This window comes from Tiliqua scincoides, chromosome 1 (assembly GCF_035046505.1).
Source record: "Tiliqua scincoides isolate rTilSci1 chromosome 1, rTilSci1.hap2, whole genome shotgun sequence".
Lineage (NCBI taxonomy): Eukaryota > Metazoa > Chordata > Lepidosauria > Squamata > Scincidae > Tiliqua > Tiliqua scincoides.
Genome location: NC_089821.1, coordinates 302,553,063 through 302,573,730, shown reverse-complemented (window position 1 = coordinate 302,573,730; position 20,668 = coordinate 302,553,063). Strand labels below are relative to the sequence as shown.

Sequence of the window (20,668 nt, the reverse complement as noted above, 5' to 3'; positions counted from 1 at the left end):
CTATAATTCAGTGCACCATTGCTCATGGAAAGCAGTGGGTCTACTTCTGAGTAAAAAGGGTTGCAAATATGGGCAGCTGCATCTCTCTGCTGTGAATTGAATTGCACACTCCCAGTGTTATGGGTTGTATGTTGTACGTAGAGCTTCTGGCTTAATACACCAGACACCTTAAAGGTGGATTTGATTAATGGATCTCTTGCAGTGTTTCCCAACCTTTTTCACTTGCATATCTCTTGGCAGCCCATTTCCATAAATTGTACACTTCATATTAGCAAAATGTTTGTAATTAATAATACAAGCCCTCATCTCCTCGATATGAAAGCCCAGACCATGTATTTATCACAGTGTTTTCTCTTTTTATCTGGTTGGAGAACAGAAGACTCTGCCTTTGCACTGTTTTGCACCAGAAGTGTGCTGAGAAATTCTGGGTGATTGATCACTTTCCATATTATGTTTCAGCTTTTTTAGTGTGCTGGTTTTCAATCACTCGTTCATAGATGAATTGATGACCAAAAACTAGCTATTGGTGGGGCTTTCACAGCCAACTAGCCACCTTCCTTCCTGCCTTGCTGGCCCTATAGTCAGACACCCCCCTAAGTTTAACCCCCTACTTATCATAGAAAATTCCATGATTTTTGCTCAAAACCTGCCCTCGACTTATCTGTGAGATCGACTTATAGGCGAGTGCCTGCGGCAATTTCTGTGGTTGGCTCATAATGCTAAGTCTGAACTGTACCACATATCTGTTGCACATAAGACTAAAGCAACTGATTTTGGGTACTCTGGGCTGAATGACGTACCTCCAGATTTGACAATGGCTGTTTGCAACTACAACCTGACTCTGGATCAATCAATATTTGCCACAGCAATCAATGCTTCATTCTTTTATTTCTTCCCTCGAAATTATTTTGCATACCTAATGCAGGCTTGCTGTGCAGGGGCTAGGAGCAGCAAATATTGAACACGCTTGTGTTATGACTTATGACTTCCTATACTGACTTGTGTGTATCTGTTTTTATATTGTATTTTATTCACAGCTACTGAAATTGAGCATATCAGTGCCATGTTCCAGGAAAAGCAACAGGAGTTACAAGCGGCAGTGTTAAAAGTGGATCAGCTTACTCAGCAGCTTGAGGACTTGAGAAAAGGGAAGTTGAATGGATTCCAGTCATATAATGGACAGATGACAGGGCCTGCTGCTGTAGAATTAAAAAAACTGTACCAAGAACTACAGGTAAACAGTTACAAGATGTATTTTACATAGTTCAGTTCTTATTAGTGGTAGAACACATGCTCTGAATGCCCCAGGTTTAATCTCAGGCATATCCAGGAAGAACAAATTCCTTCCTGTAACCTTGGGAAGCTGCATCCAGTCTCTGTGGATAGCACTAAGCTAGATGGATTTACTGTATGTTCCCATTTAACAAAAATGAGGTTTTCCTTTCCCTAGTGTATCAGTGATGTACTTGATCTTGTTGAAATGTCTAAAGCTATTGGAGAAAGCACTAAAGGTGTGAGAATTGCCTTGCTCATAGTCTTGACTATGGGGTGACAGAAGGTTGTGTCCTACATTGCTGCTTTGCAGTTTGCCTTTAGATAGCTCAGACCAGAAGCAAGTCAGGAAGGCAGCACACTAGCAGGTTGCAAAGGACCTGGTGGTTCATATCCTTCCTCCCTGCATCCAGTTGTGTTCAACCTGCAGGAGATGAAAGCTGACCTTGTTGCCAGTCCACCTCCATGCCAGGCCTAGCACTAGAGAGACTTGGTTGTGTACCCTGCTTCCTCATCTCCCTTTTTTCAATATTAATTTGGAAGTCAAAGAGACTCACTAGTGTGATTTTTATATTGGACATAATCACATTTCTTGAAGACATTTTTCATCAGTCGTATATCTGTGAATTAAAATCAGGTTTATGGGATTGCTTTTCTCTTGAGTGTTTATGAAATAACATCTTGTTCAGCTGTTACACTTATCTAGGCTTCAGTTAACCTATGTAGCCTCAATCCCAGAACTGCAGAACTAGTTCTCTTCACTCATGGCCATGAATTTTTATGTTTGTCACCTTAAAACATGAATGGAATAGTATCTGCTTTGAATGATAACCACTGTGATTTTTAAAGATTCGTAATAGGCTTAATCAGGAGCAGAACACCAAGCTTCAGCAGCAGAAAGAACTCTTGAACAAACGTAACATGGAGGTGGCCATGATGGACAAGCGTATCAATGAGCTACGTGAGCGCCTGTACAAGAAAAAAGTTGAGGCACGTCAAAAAGAAAACATCCCTGTAAGATAAACTATTAAAAGGGCCACATTTCAGTGACTTCCACAAAGCTCATAAAGCTTCGAGTTTCCATTTTCTCCAGCCCTTAAATGTGAATAGATGCAAATATTTCTGTCTTTTAATCTTCATCTAGAAATTGATAACAATTCCCAGTTACAAAATGCTGAAACTGTATTATCTGTGATGATCTACTTATTTAATGTTTGCAGCTGCAGCATGGCTTGTTAGGAGGTAAAATAAATTGGATAACAAATTTGAATTGGTTGTAAAATATTAGTTCCTACATGTAAACTTTTTGTTGTTAAGCTGGTGATTTTTACTGAAGTTGCTGGGAAACATTGGCAGTAGAAATTTCCAAACAATATCAGGGATTGTGTATTATATGGGCTACATCTCACTGGCACAGAAATCACTGTATTTCAGAGAAAAGAAGCCTTCTGATATGAAAGGGATGTTCTGGCATTCAGAACATCGGAGTAACTGAAGAGCAGAGATCGTAAAGTGAAAGTGGGACTTCCCTAATCATAGTTTGGAAAAGCAAAGTTCCAGTTCATGCAGACAGAGAAATGCCCAAAGAGGCAAAGAAGGGGAGGGAATTACAGGTTAACAGTGAAACACTCTGCATTCTATAATTCTTCTTTTTAAAAAAAATGTGCAGAAGGATAGGCAGATGTTAACACAAGTTTTGGTGTGTCATATTTTAGTTAAATCGGATAAACGGAACATCCTCGCCTCAGTCGTCCTTGAGTGCTTCAGGCAGAGTCGCCGCCGTGGGGCCATACATTCAAGTTCCTAGTCCCAGTAATTACAGTGTGCCAGTTGACCCAGTGAAACCACAGTCCCTCACCATTACTACTAGTGCAACACATGGAAGATCCAGATCTGGTAAGCACTTCATAACCAATTCTGCTGTTTGTGCAGTGGGAGGTGGCAATGGAGTAGTTCTTGGAGTTGCTCTTCCGTGAAATTAGACTGAGCTGGGATCCCCGTTGTTCTTTTCTACATGAAGCAACTACAGTTTTGTAGTCATTTGGTGAACAGATGACCCAGGGTGCTTTCTCCTTGGAAACTACAGTCAGGACAGCTGTTTGGATTGCTCTTCCTAATGTATTTTAGTAACCTCTTTATCAAGGGAACATTTACAAGGAACATTTACAGGGAACAAGTCCTTTACCAACTGGTTTGTTAATATTTAAATATTCCCTTGAGAAAACTTTATCAATACACATTGGGAAGACCAGTCCAGGCAGCTGCCCTGCCCATGCATGTATGGCAGTTTCTAGCTGCACTTGCTGATCTCTTCCCTATTTACTCTCTCCTTAATTCCACAGTTACTATTAGATGCCTTTGCTGGTTTACTGCAAGTGCTGCAGTGTCATGTGCAGTTCTTACACTAAATATGACTTCATTTGGAATTTCAAGAAGCGTGAACTTGAGTACTTCTTAGATGGGTATTATTCTGAAGATGTAAACATAGCAGCATACATCTTTCTGTGCACTTATGCAAACTGTTGCTACAGTCTGCTGTTTCATCTGCATAGTTTATCTTTAAACAGTGAATGTCTGGTATTTAGCCATTCCAAACTATTATGCTTGCAGTTAGGTCCCTGCAAGGAACAATCTTTTGAACTTGGCCTTGTAGCAGTTTTTGAAAATGTGGCTACCAAGTTATTTTTTCCCCGCCTCCTGATTATAAGTGCAGCCTGTACGAACCATCTATAGTATTTGCAGAATATACACACATTGGTCATATTTAGGATAATTACATACACACTTATTTTTAAAAGCTGACCTTTTTTGACCAGGCGCTTGGCTTGGAAATGGTTTCTATCCAGATTCAATACAAGAGGGCTCTTCTTTTAATATGTCAATTGTCATACTTGTATTTTCCTGTTCTCTTTTATATTTTATTTTCTCTCTTGTTATGATGTTGTAATTTTTTCCCCACATCCTTTTCTCCTTCTCTTTTCTGTGTGACTGGATTTGGTTGTCTCCTATAGATACAGACTATGGGTGTGTGAGAAAATCTCCAGGTCCCTGGAAGATTTCTGATTTAGACATAATAGTGGATCCTATTCTGTCACCTCCCTCTCTTCAATCTGCTGTTCACAATGTCATCCATTCAGCATCTACTCTTTCTGAGATCCTGCACTGTGAGTCCATAGAATGCTTGACAAGCTAAGAAATCCCATTTTTAGTATGATCATCTGAGCTTCAGCATACAGATGCATATTAAACAGGAATTCTTAGAAATTGTGTCATGTTCTGCCGTATTTTGGTGTGTGTGTGTGTGTGTGTGTTTCTGGAATTTTCAGCAAGTGAACACTTTTATATTTACTAGTCTTCTTCACATATCTAGTAAAGATGACTAGTTAGCCAATACTAAATTTGCTGGTATCTTGTCTAGTAATGTAAGCCATTTGTGCCGGGGACACAGTGAATTTAGAACACTGTATACCTTTTGCCAGAAGCTGGCATTGTTTGAGGCAGTCTCTAGCTTTGTATTTTCAGGTGGCTTGCTGTATGGCTCTGGACACATGAACACATAACCTCTTTCTTTTGAAAGGAAATTGAAGTTCAGTGTCACTTATTTTTCAAGTGACAATTTTAGTAAATGAACCATCATCAAAGTCTCAAGTTTAGCAACACTGATGAAATCAAATACCTATGTTCCCCACTTTGGGTTTCATTGGAAAACCTTGTAAACGCTAATTCTAAATACAAGTACCTTGGAGTCCGACTGAGCTGAGTGGGACTTAGAACTGAATAGGCATGGATAGGATTGTACTACACAATGCCTAAATTCAGTAAAACCCATTTGCAGGTTCATCAGGGGGTGTTAGACTGTTTGAAATATAATTTGTGTTTTGGTGGAGTGCCATCTAGCACAAATTCTTGACTACACATACAGATCAGTGCATGAGAACATGGAGCCAGGATCTAGAGGGGTATTTGCATGTATTTTGTTCATTTTTTTCCTCTTTGAAAATGTGTGACCAGAACCTTCAAAGTGGTCTGTAAACTCCACTGAGTTTTTTGTTTTGTTTTCTAAGCCGTTTTGTGCCCTGGTGCAAGAGTAGTATAAGGGCAATCAGTAGGTCATACATACATAGTGTCCGTCCACCCTCCAGCCTTTAAACTGATCTTTTAATTCCAAAACTTCTCTTGTGTTTTTGAATTCAGGATAATTTAAAGAGCAGTTTGGGGCAGTTTTTGAAAGAGAAATAGAAAATAATGTGCAATTCACATGTACTGCTCTGGATCCTAGAATTGAAAGAATTATTCATCTTGTTCCTTGCATGTCCAGAACAACTTTGGATTTTTCTTGAACAGCAGATCCTACTCTCACACCACATGACAAACCACTTTTGAAACTTAAGGGGCTTCCTAGAACAGTTTCTGATCTGTAACTGAGTGGGGAGTGAGTCTGGTCATATACAATAAAGTGAATCAAAGATGGCATCGTGGCAAGGGTTATATAATATAGTGGGCTCTCCGTATCTGCAAGGGTTCTATTCCAGGACCCTCTATGCATACTGAAATTTGCGGAAACTGGAATCTACTGGGGGGGCTGGTACAGTGCTGCAATTACTCACCTGGAGACCATGCCTAGCCCTCCAGAGGTTGTGCCAGCCTCCTCAGAAGGCCTTCCAGATGTAACCAGAAGCCACTTCTTTTTGCCAGTGCTTTCCAGTTGTGCCCAGGATGTGTTCTGAGACATGCAAAGGCATCTGTTTGCCTTGCGAACCAGAAGTGGCTTCTGGTCTTGTCCAGGTGGCCTTCTGAGTCACGGAGAGGCCGCCTCAGAACACCTAGAGATACGACAAGAAGTCACCAGCACTAACCGGAAGAAGCTCCTGGTTGTGACTGAGAGGCTTTCTGCAGTGCAGGCTCAACATTTGCGGCTGAAATCTGCAGATGCTGAGCCCATACGTAAGGAGGGCCTACTGTACCTGGGTGCTTTTTTGTTTTTAAAATTATGGAACCCAAGATGTACAACAGAGTACACTATGACAGAATCTTTTTCTACATATATAACTTTAGCAAGAGGCAGGGTGTGTTTGCGTATGTGGCAGAACAATGCCTCTCCACTTCTTCAGTGGCAGAGTGATGACGTCATCAGATGAAGGGGACCACCACTGCTGCTGCTGCTGCTTTTCATCAACCAGGAGAGAAGAAACTGGGGAAGCATTAGACACCAAAGTGGCGATAGAGCATCTCTGCTTTAACCCACCACTCTGTCACCACTGCTTTCCTGCTTCCTTTTTCCTTTCTAATTCTGTCCTGGCCTCTGCATTGTTAAAACTCAGAGATTGTGGGGAGCAGGTAGAACCACCTGGGAGAAGGAGTGTCAGTTGTGGTGGTGGTTGCACTTGCTGAAAGTAAGGAGCCAGGGGAGGAAAGGGAACCAGCTGGGGCAGGACGGGGAAGAGAGAAAGTGCATGGAACAGGAGACAGAGTCCATGCATGCGTGGCGTGGAGGGATGAGAGAAAGAAAGCTAGGGAGGAGAGAGAGAGAACTTGGAGAAAAGATTAGCGAGCCACCTGGTCATGGTCTCCCTAAGTTGGAATTGTGGGCGACCACCATGCTTGGCATCTGTGGCTCAGCTATGGGATGTCATAGAAAGCTCCCTGCCATTTGAAATTTACCACTAAGCCTCTGGACAGGAGAAATGTTTTCACATGAACTTTCTGATTCTTTGTGCTACTCCAGATGATGATAATAAAAGATCATGGACAATGTCAGACCTTGATGTTGGGCCTGAAGGCGACTCTTTGGGGCGGCCAGGAAATAAAAAAGAGCAGTCTTTGTACTGTATGTTCACAAACCAACATATATACAGTAATTTTAATTGTCCAATCAGAACTCAAATGCATTTTAATTTAAACTATTTTTCTGCACAATAAATCTATTGAATTCAGTTACATATAAAATTATAAGTTTAACAATATTTGATTGAATGTGATTATTTAATATAATGTAGTTTTATTTATTATGTTTATCACTATCCTGTGGGCTCTGGACAGCTTATGGATGTATATGTATTTCTGAGGGAGATTTAATTTATATAAAAGGTCATTCACCAAAAATTTCCAGGACCACATGTACAGAGAGATTAGCTTTCATGTGAGCCAAAGAATTCTTGTATCTGAAATCTGTTTGCCCAACCTTTCTGTTTGGCTCTTAAATTATTTAGTGGTTTCTGTTTTTTTTTCTCTTTAAAAATAAGTATTATCATGTTTGTTGCTTAGAATCTCTAGCTGTTTCTTCCTTAAGTTATTATAAAATCCCTGATTGTGAATTTAAGTTCTACTCCTTAATGGCTCTGAGCAAATTGGTGCTCTCAGAAATACAGTTTTCATTTTTTCACTTCACAATAAAATAAAACATGTGAAGTACAGAACACTGTTTCTGTGCAAGATCTGGCAGGAATCTGCAAATGCATCCTCAAAATCATGAAGTCTTGCAAGACCTAATTTTAACAGTATTCATCAGGGCAGCAGCAAGTCATAAATAGTTCATTTTGCCTGCTGGATAGATAACCTTGTAGCCTTCTCTTGGGATTCAATCTTTCAGATTAAAAACATTTGTAAACTGATTTTAATGCCTTTTTAATGCTACTCTGATTTTCATTAATCAGGATAATTGATGGTTTCTTATTTTATTTTGCTTAAAATGTATTTTCTCTTTACAAATTTGGGTATCGGCAGCCCTTCAGTAAAACATTTTTCTTCTGTTTCAAGCAAATGATGGAAACTGGCCAGCTCTTAAGCAGAACTCGGCTCCGGTGATAAAGCCTCCACAAATCTCCAATGCAGACTGGAAGGAGTCAAATATGGATGCTGCTTTAAAACAACAAGGAACTATATCCAGTCAGCCTTTGCCATCTTCAGTGTTAGGAAGCACTGATAAGCTGGTGGGTGGTTGTTTTATTTACGTCATACAGCTATGTTAAAAAAAAAAAGACTCATTGCTTTTGTGTTTGCGTGAAAGATCCCTGCAAAAGATTGTAAGATTCCCAAACTTCACCCTTTTAACTAGTAACCTGAGAATAAACTATGAAGGTTGTTCACTGCCACCACCCAAAAGCTGGGGACACAGAGAGAGGCTGCCTTGGTGTAACTCTCCCTCCCAGTAAGGCAGAGACACCCAAAAGCCGAGGTCCTTTAAACTAAACTGAGACATTCCTAGCCTGAGGGCAGGCTGTGCTTGAGGCACAGAAAATTCACCACCCTCACTGCTGCTGCCTCCCTATTCATCCTCTAAGCAGAGCAGTGGCAGTGAATGATTTTTTTTTAAAAGGAGCAAGGTAGGGGCCATTCCCATTTCCTTCCTGATTCCTACAAGTGAGTGGGTAGTGGATCAGAGTGGCTCCATCCACAGTAGGCTGGAGGAAATCAGCATCCTCAGCCTGTTGCTGATTTCCCCAGTCTACCACTCATCGTGAATTCACATCGCAGATGGGTTGGCCCTGAATTGAGACCAGACAAGTAAAAGAGTAAGAGTAACTCAAGTAAAAGAGTAAAAATTCAAGAAGTTTATTGAAAGGGCAGAAAGATATCAAAACAATAGACCGAAAGATGCAAGAATAAAAGTCAGAGCACAAATAAAACTAACAGTAGGAGAAAAGCAGGGGGTTGCAAAGGTCAGCAAAAACAAGCTGCTGCATTTTAACAAGTAGCAAATAAAACAAAAACCTTATGTGACTTCTCCGGGTACTTTCCATACCCTACTCTCTCATGCTTTCCTGTTTCTTGCACTCAGTCTTTAGCAGGGTTGGATGTGCCCTCTGGAACACAAGAGGCTCTTAATATCAGATCTGGGAAAATGTACATGGGGTTTGCGTGGATCATTTTTTTTAAAAACATTGAATGGTAACCTGGTTTCACCTGTGGGATTTCATATAGAAGGTAGGTCTCCTGAGCTCCTGAATTTCTCACTCCTGGAAATCAGGAGGGCTTCACAGTCCAAAAAAAACTAACTCAAAGCCAGATTTACTGATCAGTTGGAGAATAAGGAAACATGGCTATGAACTTTGAGTGATTCAGCATCTCTTTCAGGATGCCAAGACATCACAGAAGCCTCTGGGAGCTAGAAACGTCCAAAATAGGTTTATAAAAAGGGGGAGGGAGGCAAAACATTATGGATTTTCACTAGAAAGGTGTTTGCTGAATTCTATCCATGTTTGAGGCCTCTGGCAGGATACTGCCAGTACAGAAACATTGCTAATTCTATTCCATTTTTCCTTTAACCTTTTTTATATCCCTGCTGACAACTTTATGCAGTTATTCCTCCAAGTGTTCCTTCTCAGTCTGATCATTCCTTACATGCTGTGGATCCCTTCTTCCTTGCAGTCCTCTTTGATCAAGTGTGTATCCCATTTTTTCAGACTTGCCCAGGGCTTAATTTCTAGGGAATAAAAAATGTCTCTGTTAAAATCAGGTTGAAAGTACCACCTCTGCTCTGGAAATCCTTTCCCCTAATGCCTGATGAGTGAAGTTGGTAATTATTTAATGGTGAAAGAAGTACACTCTGTATTTTCATATACAATTACAGTCAAACTACATGCAGGTGCAAAAGTGTGAAGTAGAGGTGCACTGGAAGGGGTGTTCCCACCCCCCCCATCCCAAATGGCCTTGCGGGGGTTTGACTCCTGTTAAGATCAGAGCACACATAAAGGTGTTTTCCCCCACACCCCATTTTCTTCTGAAAATTGCCTGCTGTAGCAGCAGTTTCGCCTTGTCTCGATTGCTTGTATTGTTGGCACATCTAGCATGGCTCTTATTTCACATGTTCCAGCAGCAAGCCCTGGCATTAAAGGTGTATATTGGAACCCAGTCTTGATGAGTCCACCACAAGTTAAGCTTACTTTATGCATATTATGCATTACTGGTTTCCTTACAATGCTCTTAATAATACGGTCTTTGCTCTACTGTGGAATGATTTGCATTGAACTCAGATTGTAGCCTCATACATGTTGTCTTGTCTGTCTCTCTATGAGTAGACTTTCAGTGAAGCAGTGCTCTGTCGTGCAAAACTCGCTTCATGAACAGAAGAACCCTTATGTTTTCATAAGGACCCTAGGGTGAGCAGAACACATTTTCTGTTCATGGAGAAAGCTTCCATTGATGGAACACTGCTTAACCGAAGCTCTGGATACTAGGCTTTAAGTGTTGGAATAGCAAAGTTTAGAGCCCAACTTTGATTGTTACTAGTTATTAATTTTTTTTAATTTAAACCCCTCTTTTTTTCTATAGCAAGTCAAGGCTGCTTCCTGTTATATTATGCCAGTACTATTAATGTCTTGTTACTTATCTAAATGTAACACTTCTGTTCAATGAATCCTTATTTTATAGAACATTTTTCCTATGCTGTTTTTGCCCTAGTACCATGAGGAAGTCTAACATGTGAGGGTAGGGCAGTAGAAATGCAAAAGAATAAGCCAGGTAACGAGAGAACACTAAAACAAGCAGGCAAAAAGAAATATTTATGTGGCTAAAATTAAATCTGACTAGACCAAACCATATGAAGAATTTGAAAAATGTAGTGGAGACTCTTCATTTTTAAATACAGAAGAGACATGGTGATTTTGGGTGCTCTTAAGAAAGTAATTTTATGGAAAAGCAACATAAAATTAACTTTTGAATAATTTGTATGTTCTCATATAAACTTATGATACAAACAGAATAACACACTGGGAACTTGAAGCGGTTTTACTTGTTCAGCATCTTCTGCTATGTATACTAGTTTGTGAATTTCTAACAAGGAAGTTGATATAAAAATTATATTTTTGAATGTGATAATGGTGTTTAATGGTCTAGATATACATGCCAAAAACTTCAGAAAAGAGTTTTGGTTTTTAAAAGATTTTTATCCCGCTTTTCCATATCTCAAAAGAGGTTTTGGATTCTTGACTCAGTTACGTCAACTGAATGAGTAGAACTTTGAATGCATTTAATTCATGGTTTGTTTTCATTTTTGGATTTTCTGTGGGATGGAAAGGCTTTTCAGCTTTCCTAACATGTCATATATTGTTCTCCTCTAGGGTCTTGATATGGGGAAAATACCACCAACCATCTCTGGTGTAAGTAAGCAGTTACCTCAAAACTACGGGACCTATCCAAGCTCTGTTCCTTTAGGAACAGGTTCAACCAATTCCCTGGAAAGACGAAAGGATGGCAGCCTACCAAGACCTGGTTCAACAGCAGCAAATCGACAAAGACCCGTCCCATTACCACCAGCAAGCAGCATTCATCAGCCTAGCTCCTCGCAACAAATACAGCAGAGAATATCTGTGCCTCCTAGCCCCACATATCAGCCTTCTAGTGCCCCATTATTTCCTGGTGGAGATGGTAGGCCTGATCTTCCCTTAACTGTGGCCATCAGGCCTTTCTTAGCTGATAAAGGCTCACGGCCCCAGTCGCCCAGGAAAGGGCCACAAACCGTAAACTCCAGTTCCATCTATTCAATGTACCTTCAGCAAGCAATACCACCAAAAAATTACCAGCAAGCAGTTTACAACACTCTGAATAAATCCGTTAAAGCAGGTAATTTGATGTTGCTTTTTTTCTGAAAATGTCTTTTAAGAGCTGCTTTTAAGACGCAACAAGGCTTTTGCTATAACAGGATGTTTGCTTCAGGTGGTGAAAAACAACTTAGGAGCTTTCCCAGCACAAACCTGTTCCTACTTTGGATTTTGGGGCAAATGTTTGAGTCCATTAGAGGTTTGCAGCATTGGATACACTTTGCTGCAAATCTAAAATTAAAGTTTGTGGTATTTCAACCAGTTATGCTCATTAGCATAGAACAACTGCTTTGCGTAGATCCCTTTTCCATCCCACCCCAAAAGTCTGAGTGGTAAGTGATACACATTTTTTTAAAAAAAGTTTTGTAGTGCTAGGTATTGGTAACCTTCAGTCTTGAAAGACTGGTATCGCGCTCTGGAAGGTGGTTCTGGCACAGCGTCTAGTGTGGCTGAAAAGGCCGATTCAGGAGTGACAATCCCTTCCACACCGGGAGCAAGTGCAGTCTGTCCCTGGTCTGTCTCCCTGGCTATGGGCCTTCCTTCTTTGCCTCTTTGCCTCAGACTGTTGGCCAAGTGTCTCTTCAAACTGGGAAAGGCCATGCTGCACAGCCTGCCTCCAAGCGGGCCGCTCAGAGGCCAGGGTTTCCCACCTGTTGAGGTCCACTCCTAAGGCCTTCAGATCCCTCTTGCAGATGTCCTTGTATCCCAGCTGTGGTCTACCTGTAGGGCGCTTTCCTTGCATGAGTTCTCCATAGAGGAGATCCTTTGAGATCCGGCCATCATCCATTCTCACGACATGACCGAGCCAACGCAGGCACCCTCACCTCCCTGCATTTGTAGTGCTATTCTAGGGATTAGTTGTGAGACTTGCTTTATTCAGTATTTTCCTGAATGGCTATGGAGAGTGAAGCATGGTAATATTGGATTTCAAGAAGAGATATGGAGGTATTAATACTGTGACGAAAAGCACTGGTGTGAGATCTCATTCAGTTGTCTTCAGAGGTGAATGAGTACAAAGAGAAACTACTATACTGATTACAAGCGTAGGCGGATTAAAATTCACTTGACCTGCTTAGCATCAAAGAGGAAAGGAATATAATTGTACGTAGGCTTACCAGAGAGGACAGAGAGAATTAGTTTAGTTCTGCACATTTATGTTGGAAAAAAACCATGGGTAAAAATTATAATCTATCTCCAGTCTCCAGCATGTGTTCTTCTACAGAAGATATAAAAATATGTAATAGTATATCTAGTATAGTTGGGGGAGTGGTAAACATTCATTTTGAGACCTTTTGTCGTCCACATGGGCAAAATCCCCACTGCCCTCTTATAGGCTTTCCTATTTAGGGCATTGGTGATTACCACTGGTAAAGATTGGTATTAGATTGATAATACAGTATATTTAGTGGTAGATGACCTGTTTGGCTCAGTCCCTGGCATCTTCACTTAAAAAAAAAAATCTTTGGTAAAGAGGACTAGGAAAGACCACTTAAGACACAGAGAGGCAACTGTTGGTTAGAATGGGCAATAATGGCGTATACTATACGTGGTCTGTGACTGCATCTGGGGAAATGTTACAGATCTGTACTTTTGACAGGCTACGATGTATATGCTTTTAACAATGATAGTAAAGGGGACTTACTCCTGGGTAAGTGTGGGTAGGATTCAGCCTAGGATTGTTAAAATTGTTCCTGCTTGATGTCACTTCTGGTGGATTCCAACAAATTCTAATTCTAAAAAGTGGGCCCAGGTGCTAAAAATTGGAGAACCACTGGCCTAGAGGGACTGATAGGCTGATGTGACATTTTCCATTGGGATGGCTTTGGCTTGAATCCAGAACTCTTGGGTAGGAGTGGAAGGCTTGTTTTGGAGGAAGGGATTGTCATCAGGTGACAGTCAGAGGTGTCCTTCCTATAGCACCTGAACATAATTTTAGAATGTCCCCCCTTATCTTCAGAGAGTGACTTTTCAGGGAACATACAGGAGGTTGGAGAATTCCCTGATGCATGTGAAGGTTCTCTTCAGATCCAAGTCTTTGAAAGGGTTTTATTTCATGTTCAGGGTCTCATACTATAATATTAGTGAGCAGGGGGAAAAAAGTTATCCCAAGCCTTATTTCATGAGAATTTATGGATGTATGTACGAGTATATTTGGTTTCACATTTGGATTTCTCTGTCATGAAAGGCTTGATTTAGTTACCTGACATACCTAGAGTTAAAAATACTGTACTTGAATAATTTTTGTTGTGATAACCCTTATTCTGCCTCCTCCTTATAAACTCATTCTGATTTGCATTTTTGAATGGTTAACGAGGGACTGAAATGCAGGGAATCATGCACGGTGGAGATAGCTGGGCTTTTGACCACGTAGTTCCTTGTAGTCCTTTTGCAGATCTCTCTCTTTCTAGTCCCTTAGAACTAGCGAGTGGGCTGACTCTTGAATTCCTCCACTTCAGTCACAAGTAGGAATTTCTCCTACCAGATTCAGTCACAAGTAATTCCTATCAAAGTTATTATAATGGCAAAAAAGTTTAATGGCTTTTGTAATTAGAAGTATAAAAATCAGTAATTTTCATCATTTATTTTTATATTGCTTTTTAAAAGAAAAAGCAGCTCTAACGCCAGGTTTTCATGTTCCTTTTAATAGCACGTGATTATTTTTTCTTCTCAGTTTATGGGAAGCCTGTTGTACAGTCTGGTTCCACTTCGCCTTCACCACTGCCATTTCTTCATGGATCTGTACCTGCCAACGCATCACAGCCCCCACCTCAGCCTCCGAATGACTATGCCGAAAAAGATCAGGAGCTGGAGAACATCCCACCCTCTGGCGATAACAGCAACGTAGAAAACATTCCTCGTCCCCTCAGTCCCACCAAGCTCACACCCATTGTTCACTCTCCCCTGCGCTACCAAAGTGATGCTGATCTGGAGGCTCTTCGAAGAAAACTTGCCAATGCTCCCAGGCCCTTGAAGAAGCGGAGCTCTATCACTGAACCGGAAGGCCCCAGTGGTCCAAACATACAGAAGCTGTTGTACCAGCGCTTTAATACCCTGGCAGGGGGAATAGAAGGAGCCCCTTTTTATCAGCCGGGCAACTCGCAGGACTTCATAGGCACTTTGGCAGATGTTGACAATGGAAACACAAACACCAATGGCAATATCGAGGAACCTGTTTCTGCATCCCCTACAGCTCCTCTTCCTGATGAACCTTCACCTGATGCCAATGATAATGAACTGCCTTCTCCTGCAACTGAGCTGATCAGTGCAGAAACAACAAATCAAACACCTGAGACAACTGAAGATGACAACAACAACAACCCTGCTGTAGCTCCTCCTGTGGAGCGCCCACCAAGTCCTACGCCTGAAGGTGATTCCCCAGCTGAAGATGAAGTGCAGCTGCCACCGGCTCTTCCTCCTCCTCCATTTCCTGCAGTAAGTTATTACAGCAAAATGTGACTCTTAAAAGGGACTCTTTTGTGTAAATATGTCCACCAATGTTCACGTTCCACTTTGAGCTGTAAGCCTTGATCCAACCTACAGCAAACCCTCCCCTTGTTCAGTGCCCCTCTCCCCAAATACACACAGAATATATTCTTCTATCCAGAAGTACATAGTGGCCTGCCAGGGACTCACTGGTGAACGGTATTCACAAGATTCAGTAGTATTGAGCTGCTGGTGACTGGCATTTGGTTTGTTAGGTCACAAGTTGGGCAGGGTTAATTTAACACTTTACAGTCTACAACTGGATGATGCAGCAACCTAGCCAAGTAACACCAGCAGACCACTGTTTTTGTTTACACTTTTGTTAAGGAGAAGGACCAAGCAAAGAAATATAGAGAAGGACAGAAGAATATGCATGGTAAAAAGTTGGTCTTGAAAGTTACAGCCCAAAGACACTTTGATAGACCAACGACACCCTTTTAGTTCCGTGATAAAAGAGCGCAGTGGTGATTGTCTGAATGTTGTTGACCAGGAGTAATAGACCAAGCTGGGACAACTTTCTCCTTTTCATAAATTTTAGGTTGTAGTTAAAAAAAAAAAAGTTTATTTCAGTGGTGCTTGGTTGCAATGGAACTTAAGACTGAATGTGTCTATTTCTGTGGTGCTTAGTCAGCATTTGCTTTCTTTGGGTGCAACCTCTTAGTTCCAGAAAACATGGGTTTTGAATGAAGAGTGAGTTGTAGTGAGCCCCATAATAAATCTTGGTTGGACATAATGACATTCACACTCTAGTGATATTAATGCAACTTGAACTGAACTGTCACCTTGTTCCTCAGACCAAACGCACCAACCTGAAGAAACCTAACTCGGAAAGAACTGGTCACAGTTTGAGAGTCAAATTCAATCCTTTGGCTCTGCTGCTGGATGCTTCGCTAGAGGGAGAGTTTGACCTGGTGCAAAGGATCATATATGAGGTGAACTTGGAACTATGGTTAGACTTGTCTGTCTTAATAATGGAAAATTTAAGTTCATGCAATCAGTCCCTGGTGTGTTTTCTTTATCTTAGGTGGATGATCCCAGCAAACCTAACGATGAAGGAATCACTCCTCTGCATAATGCAGTGTGTGCTGGACATCACCACATAGTCAAGTTCCTGCTGGATTTTGGTGTCAATGTGAATGCAGCAGACAGTGATGGATGGTAAGAGCCAAAGTAGAGCGACCCCAGTTGCACTGCACTTACCCTGACTCCTAGATGCAGAAGAAAATGAAATATCCTGTTTTAGTAGTGTGACCACTTCAGCATCCATGATCACATAATCTTCATGAATCTTCTATGTCTCCTTTGTTTTCAGGACGCCTTTGCACTGTGCTGCTTCTTGCAATAGTGTCCACCTCTGTAAGCTACTTGTTGAATCAGGAGCAGCAATTTTTGCTTCAACTATAAGTGACATAGAAACCGCAGCAGACAAGTGTGAGGAAATGGAAGAGGGTTATATTCAGTGTTCCCAATTTCTGTATGGTAGGTTTTGAGAGTATCTGATGTGAAGCTTCAACTCATTTGCTTGAATTTGGCATTTTTAACTCATTTCCGAGTCTATAGTGGTGCTCATTTTACAACAAAAATCTCTTAACTACATTAGCAAGGTCAAAACCAGCTTTGGATAATGATTTAGGACGCATGCTGTGGCTGCAGAGATTAAATGAAATATTGCACTGAAGTCTGTAAATTGTTTGCCAACTGGCAAAGAAAGCTGCAGTCTGAAATGTCCATAAATATTGCCTGGCAGAATTGTGGCTGCAACTGATTCCTTAACCATGGACTAAGCTGGTGCAGTTTTCAAGAGATCCCAACTGCTTTTGTTTATAGACAGGTTTTTTTTTGCTGTTGATGAGAATATTGCATGTCAGTGGTGTGTATATATTGGTATGGTAGAGTGGAGAGCGTATCAAGGAGTAAACATGAAGGAGGTATTGCACAGACACATGTGCAAATTAGTACACACCTTGTTCACGTTCAAACTTGGATGAACACCAAGTACTGGATGCAGTCACTGACTTTAAGACTGTGCCACTCTAAATTGACATTTCAGTGTCCAAACAGTGGTGATTGTTTGTCTTGCTCAAAAACATTTGCTTTTTGGTACCAGGTGTACAGGAAAAGTTGGGAGTCATGAACAAAGGGGTAGTTTCTGCACTGTGGGACTATGAAGCACAGAACAATGATGAGTTGTCATTCCATGAAGGAGATGCAATTACCATTCTGAGACGCAAAGATGATAATGAGACAGACTGGTGGTGGGCTCGTCTCAATGACAAGGAAGGCTATGTGCCTAAAAATCTCTTGGGGGTAAGTTCTGATAGTGATTTACCTGTGCAAAACTCTACATTGCAAAAGAAAGTTTCATGGTCTCTGGCATCACATTTGGTTTGGCCCTCAATTGAGAATCAGTAGTGGAGTTAGTTGTGGGCGAGAGGCTAGAACAGGAGCAAAAGAACATTACCAGCAAGCACAGTTGAGCAGTGTGTCACCTGTTGCCAGAAAAGGGCAATGCAGGTGAAACCTTGCCCGCTTTTACCAAGCTTGTGTTGAGAGACAGCAGAGTAAAATCAGAATAGCCTGATCGAGTCCAGGTTCTGCATGTAGATGGAAACCAACTTGTATTGGTTGGCATACTTACTTGCATAACTAGTTTTATACTAAGGAAATAGGTCAATCTTCAAACAGATGTAGCTTTTAGAAGAGTAGCAGCACTCTGAGCTTAGCCATTGGATCAGGTGAGTTTTCCTTCCAAGTAGATTTAGGAGCTGTTAAGTCTGCAAACCAACAAGCCAGAGAATTGTGTTGTCTCCACTGACTCACTCTAAAACCTTAAATCCTCTTGCCTGCTTAATTAGAATATTGTTGCTTCCCATTGTAAGACAGCTCACTATGAACAAGTCTTTGGAGCTTAGCAAAGAGAAACTGTATGCTCAGTTATGTAATAAAAGGCGTTAACTCCTATTTCTACAGTAGGACAAAAGAGAAGGAATGAATACATAATCAGTAACTATTTGATTTTTTTTACTATCCAAAGAGATGTTTTCTTCCACAGCAAAGGTCATTCTCCATTTGAGTAAATCTGAGGAAGGCAGGCATTGTTCTTCAATCTAAAAAGCAGCTTTTAAATGCATTAGCTGAATTGAACAAGCAGAACTATCTAGCTGCAATTATAGCCTATATTTCTATTTTAAATTTTATTGCAGTTATATCCAAGAATAAAACCGCGGCAACGAACTCTTGCCTGAATCCCATTGTTGGACAGTGCAATATCCTGCTGGCAACTGGAAGATGAAAGTATACACTGGAGACATTTTCAATCATTTCACCCGGAGAAATAAAGCTATACCTGTTTTACATGGTGCTCTTGTTAAGAGACAGCATTTGAGGTTTTCAATCTGCAGTTTGTAAGTGAGGTCTGCTCCATGTTAACTCACCTAATGTTTGGGAGAGGTACTCACAGCCTACAGTATTTTTTGCCAATTGAATTACAATTTGTGCTAAATGTTGACACTGCAAAATGCAGATATGCTGTCTGATCTCTGTTCTAGTCCACAGTAACTATCCTGACATGTCAAGTCCTTTACTATTAAAATTGTCAGCTGAATGTTGAGTTTACTGTGTCAAAACTTTAATGATCCTAGTAAAACTGATTTCTGGGAGTCACCAACAGCCCTGTGACAGAAAAGGTGTTATTGAAAAGACCGAAGCATCAATGCTGAATGGATTTTTTGCACATTTCTCCAGATCGCACTTGTTCTTTCACTTTGATGTTTTTCTTGATATTCTCCTTATAGCACCAGTTTAACTTTCCCATATCCCATTCTGCTTTCTCAGTGACACCCTGAATTCCATTCTTTTGCAGGACAAACCTGTGTTGAGATTAAATGGATTTGTATGTTCTTATGGAAGAAAAGTGCAATAGTTGAAAAGGGGTAAGAGTCAGGTTATATAAAGCTATGAAGTTCACTTTAAGAATCTTTAAATCTATCTATGAAAGTAGGAAGGTGACTGAAGAACTGAATAAGAGCCAAGTTGGTTATGTAGAGTGAAGGAAGAAGAGAGACTTATGGCAATGATGATTTGCTAATAGGCAGAATAGGCTGTGGTTCTTGGCAGCCCTGCATCTTGTGCCAGGGTGAGTTATGCAATAACTTAATCCACTATGTAGTTTCAAGCTAAAAAGCACTTCACTGGATTAATTGTACATGATTTTATATACAGAAGTCTATTTTGAACCTCCCATTAAGTTGTAGCCATCCGTGTTTTATAATTTCCTCCCAGTAAACTATAGGCCAATTGGTTTTATTCATGTACCCGTTGAGCATAATTTATATATCCATTGATGCAGTGCTGTTAACTTGCTTTTACCATTGTTTAGCATTAATTGTATATATTGTGGTGATGAAAAGTGAAAGGGTATTATTGTAAAAGAATATCTGCTCAATGAATGTGAGTTAAAGCCTATGATACACTGCTAATCCAGTGTGCACAATAAAACTACTGCTAAGGTATGAATGCAGTTGCAAGTGTCTTCATTTCAGATGTTTTTAGGAAAAGGGGCTGTGATTTTGAGGCTGGATAGTCTGTGCATGTACCAATGTCATGTGTGTGGAAGAAATGCAGAGTCCATTTCTGATGTGATCCTGTCATATTCATTTTTAATCATTTTATTTGGTTATTGAGTTGCATTGTGTGTTATCAATTGTACTGTCATGGCTCATAGCACAGTTCTGTCTGTCTACTCAGGGGTAAGTCCTATCATGGTCAACAGGGCTTGCTCCTGTGTAGATGGGTGAGAAATGTTAAGTAACTGGCACCAAAACAGTTTTAATAAAATAAGTCCTGAAACAATTCTTGATCCTGACTCATTCCTGATGAGTCTTCACTTAGCTGGGAAAGAACCCTGAGGGAAAGTTTAACTTCCTCTCACACATGCATTATAGATGTCTTGTGTTTTTCTTAGTGGCAGAGAAGCCAGTATCGTGTTCTGAATGGTGGTTCTGGCACAGCATCTAGTGTGGCTGAAAAGGCCGATTCGGGAATGACAATCCCTTCCACACTGGAAGCAAATTGTGCTCTTCCCATATCCTGAAATACGATCAAAATTTGATACCTCCTCTTCTGTCATTTGAAGCTAAGTGAGAAAAGGAGCTTATTTATTATGACCTTTTTAATGACATCACTTCTGGCCCTCAGCACACATCATGAATGCTATGCGGCCCTCTGTATGAAATGAGTTTGACACCCCTGAGTTAGGATGTGCCTACAGTATGAAAGCTTGTAATACAACTGTATTTGCTTCCCTAGGGCAGAAGTTCTTGAATTTTTGTCCCAAGGAACCTTGGGCTCCTTGGGAAATAAGAGGCTCCTCTCTG

General features: G+C 40.8%; 1 protein-coding gene across 5 annotated transcripts in view; it reads left to right on the top strand.

Moving 5' to 3' along the window:
• PPP1R13B (protein phosphatase 1 regulatory subunit 13B) overlaps positions 1-19,808 on the top strand; it is a 111,134-nt gene extending 91,326 nt beyond the window's left edge. For 2 of the 5 annotated variants that reach the window (XM_066629440.1, XM_066629425.1), the window contains exons 7-18: positions 1,038-1,234; positions 2,122-2,286; positions 2,988-3,168; positions 4,284-4,436; positions 8,029-8,201; positions 11,331-11,832; positions 14,482-15,242; positions 16,088-16,225; positions 16,318-16,451; positions 16,606-16,772; positions 17,401-17,600; positions 18,497-19,808. In XM_066629440.1, coding sequence (XP_066485537.1) covers positions 1,038-1,234; positions 2,122-2,286; positions 2,988-3,168; positions 4,284-4,436; positions 8,029-8,201; positions 11,331-11,832; positions 14,482-15,242; positions 16,088-16,225; positions 16,318-16,451; positions 16,606-16,772; positions 17,401-17,600; positions 18,497-18,538 — 2,813 coding nt within the window. In that variant the 3' untranslated portion in view covers positions 18,539-19,808. The remainder of the gene's footprint in view (positions 1-1,037; positions 1,235-2,121; positions 2,287-2,987; positions 3,169-4,283; positions 4,437-8,028; positions 8,202-11,330; positions 11,833-14,481; positions 15,243-16,087; positions 16,226-16,317; positions 16,452-16,605; positions 16,773-17,400; positions 17,601-18,496) is intronic. The other 3 variants (XM_066629433.1, XM_066629454.1, XM_066629446.1) reach the window with 3 other exon arrangements.
• Positions 19,809-20,668: the final 860 nt, after the last annotated feature.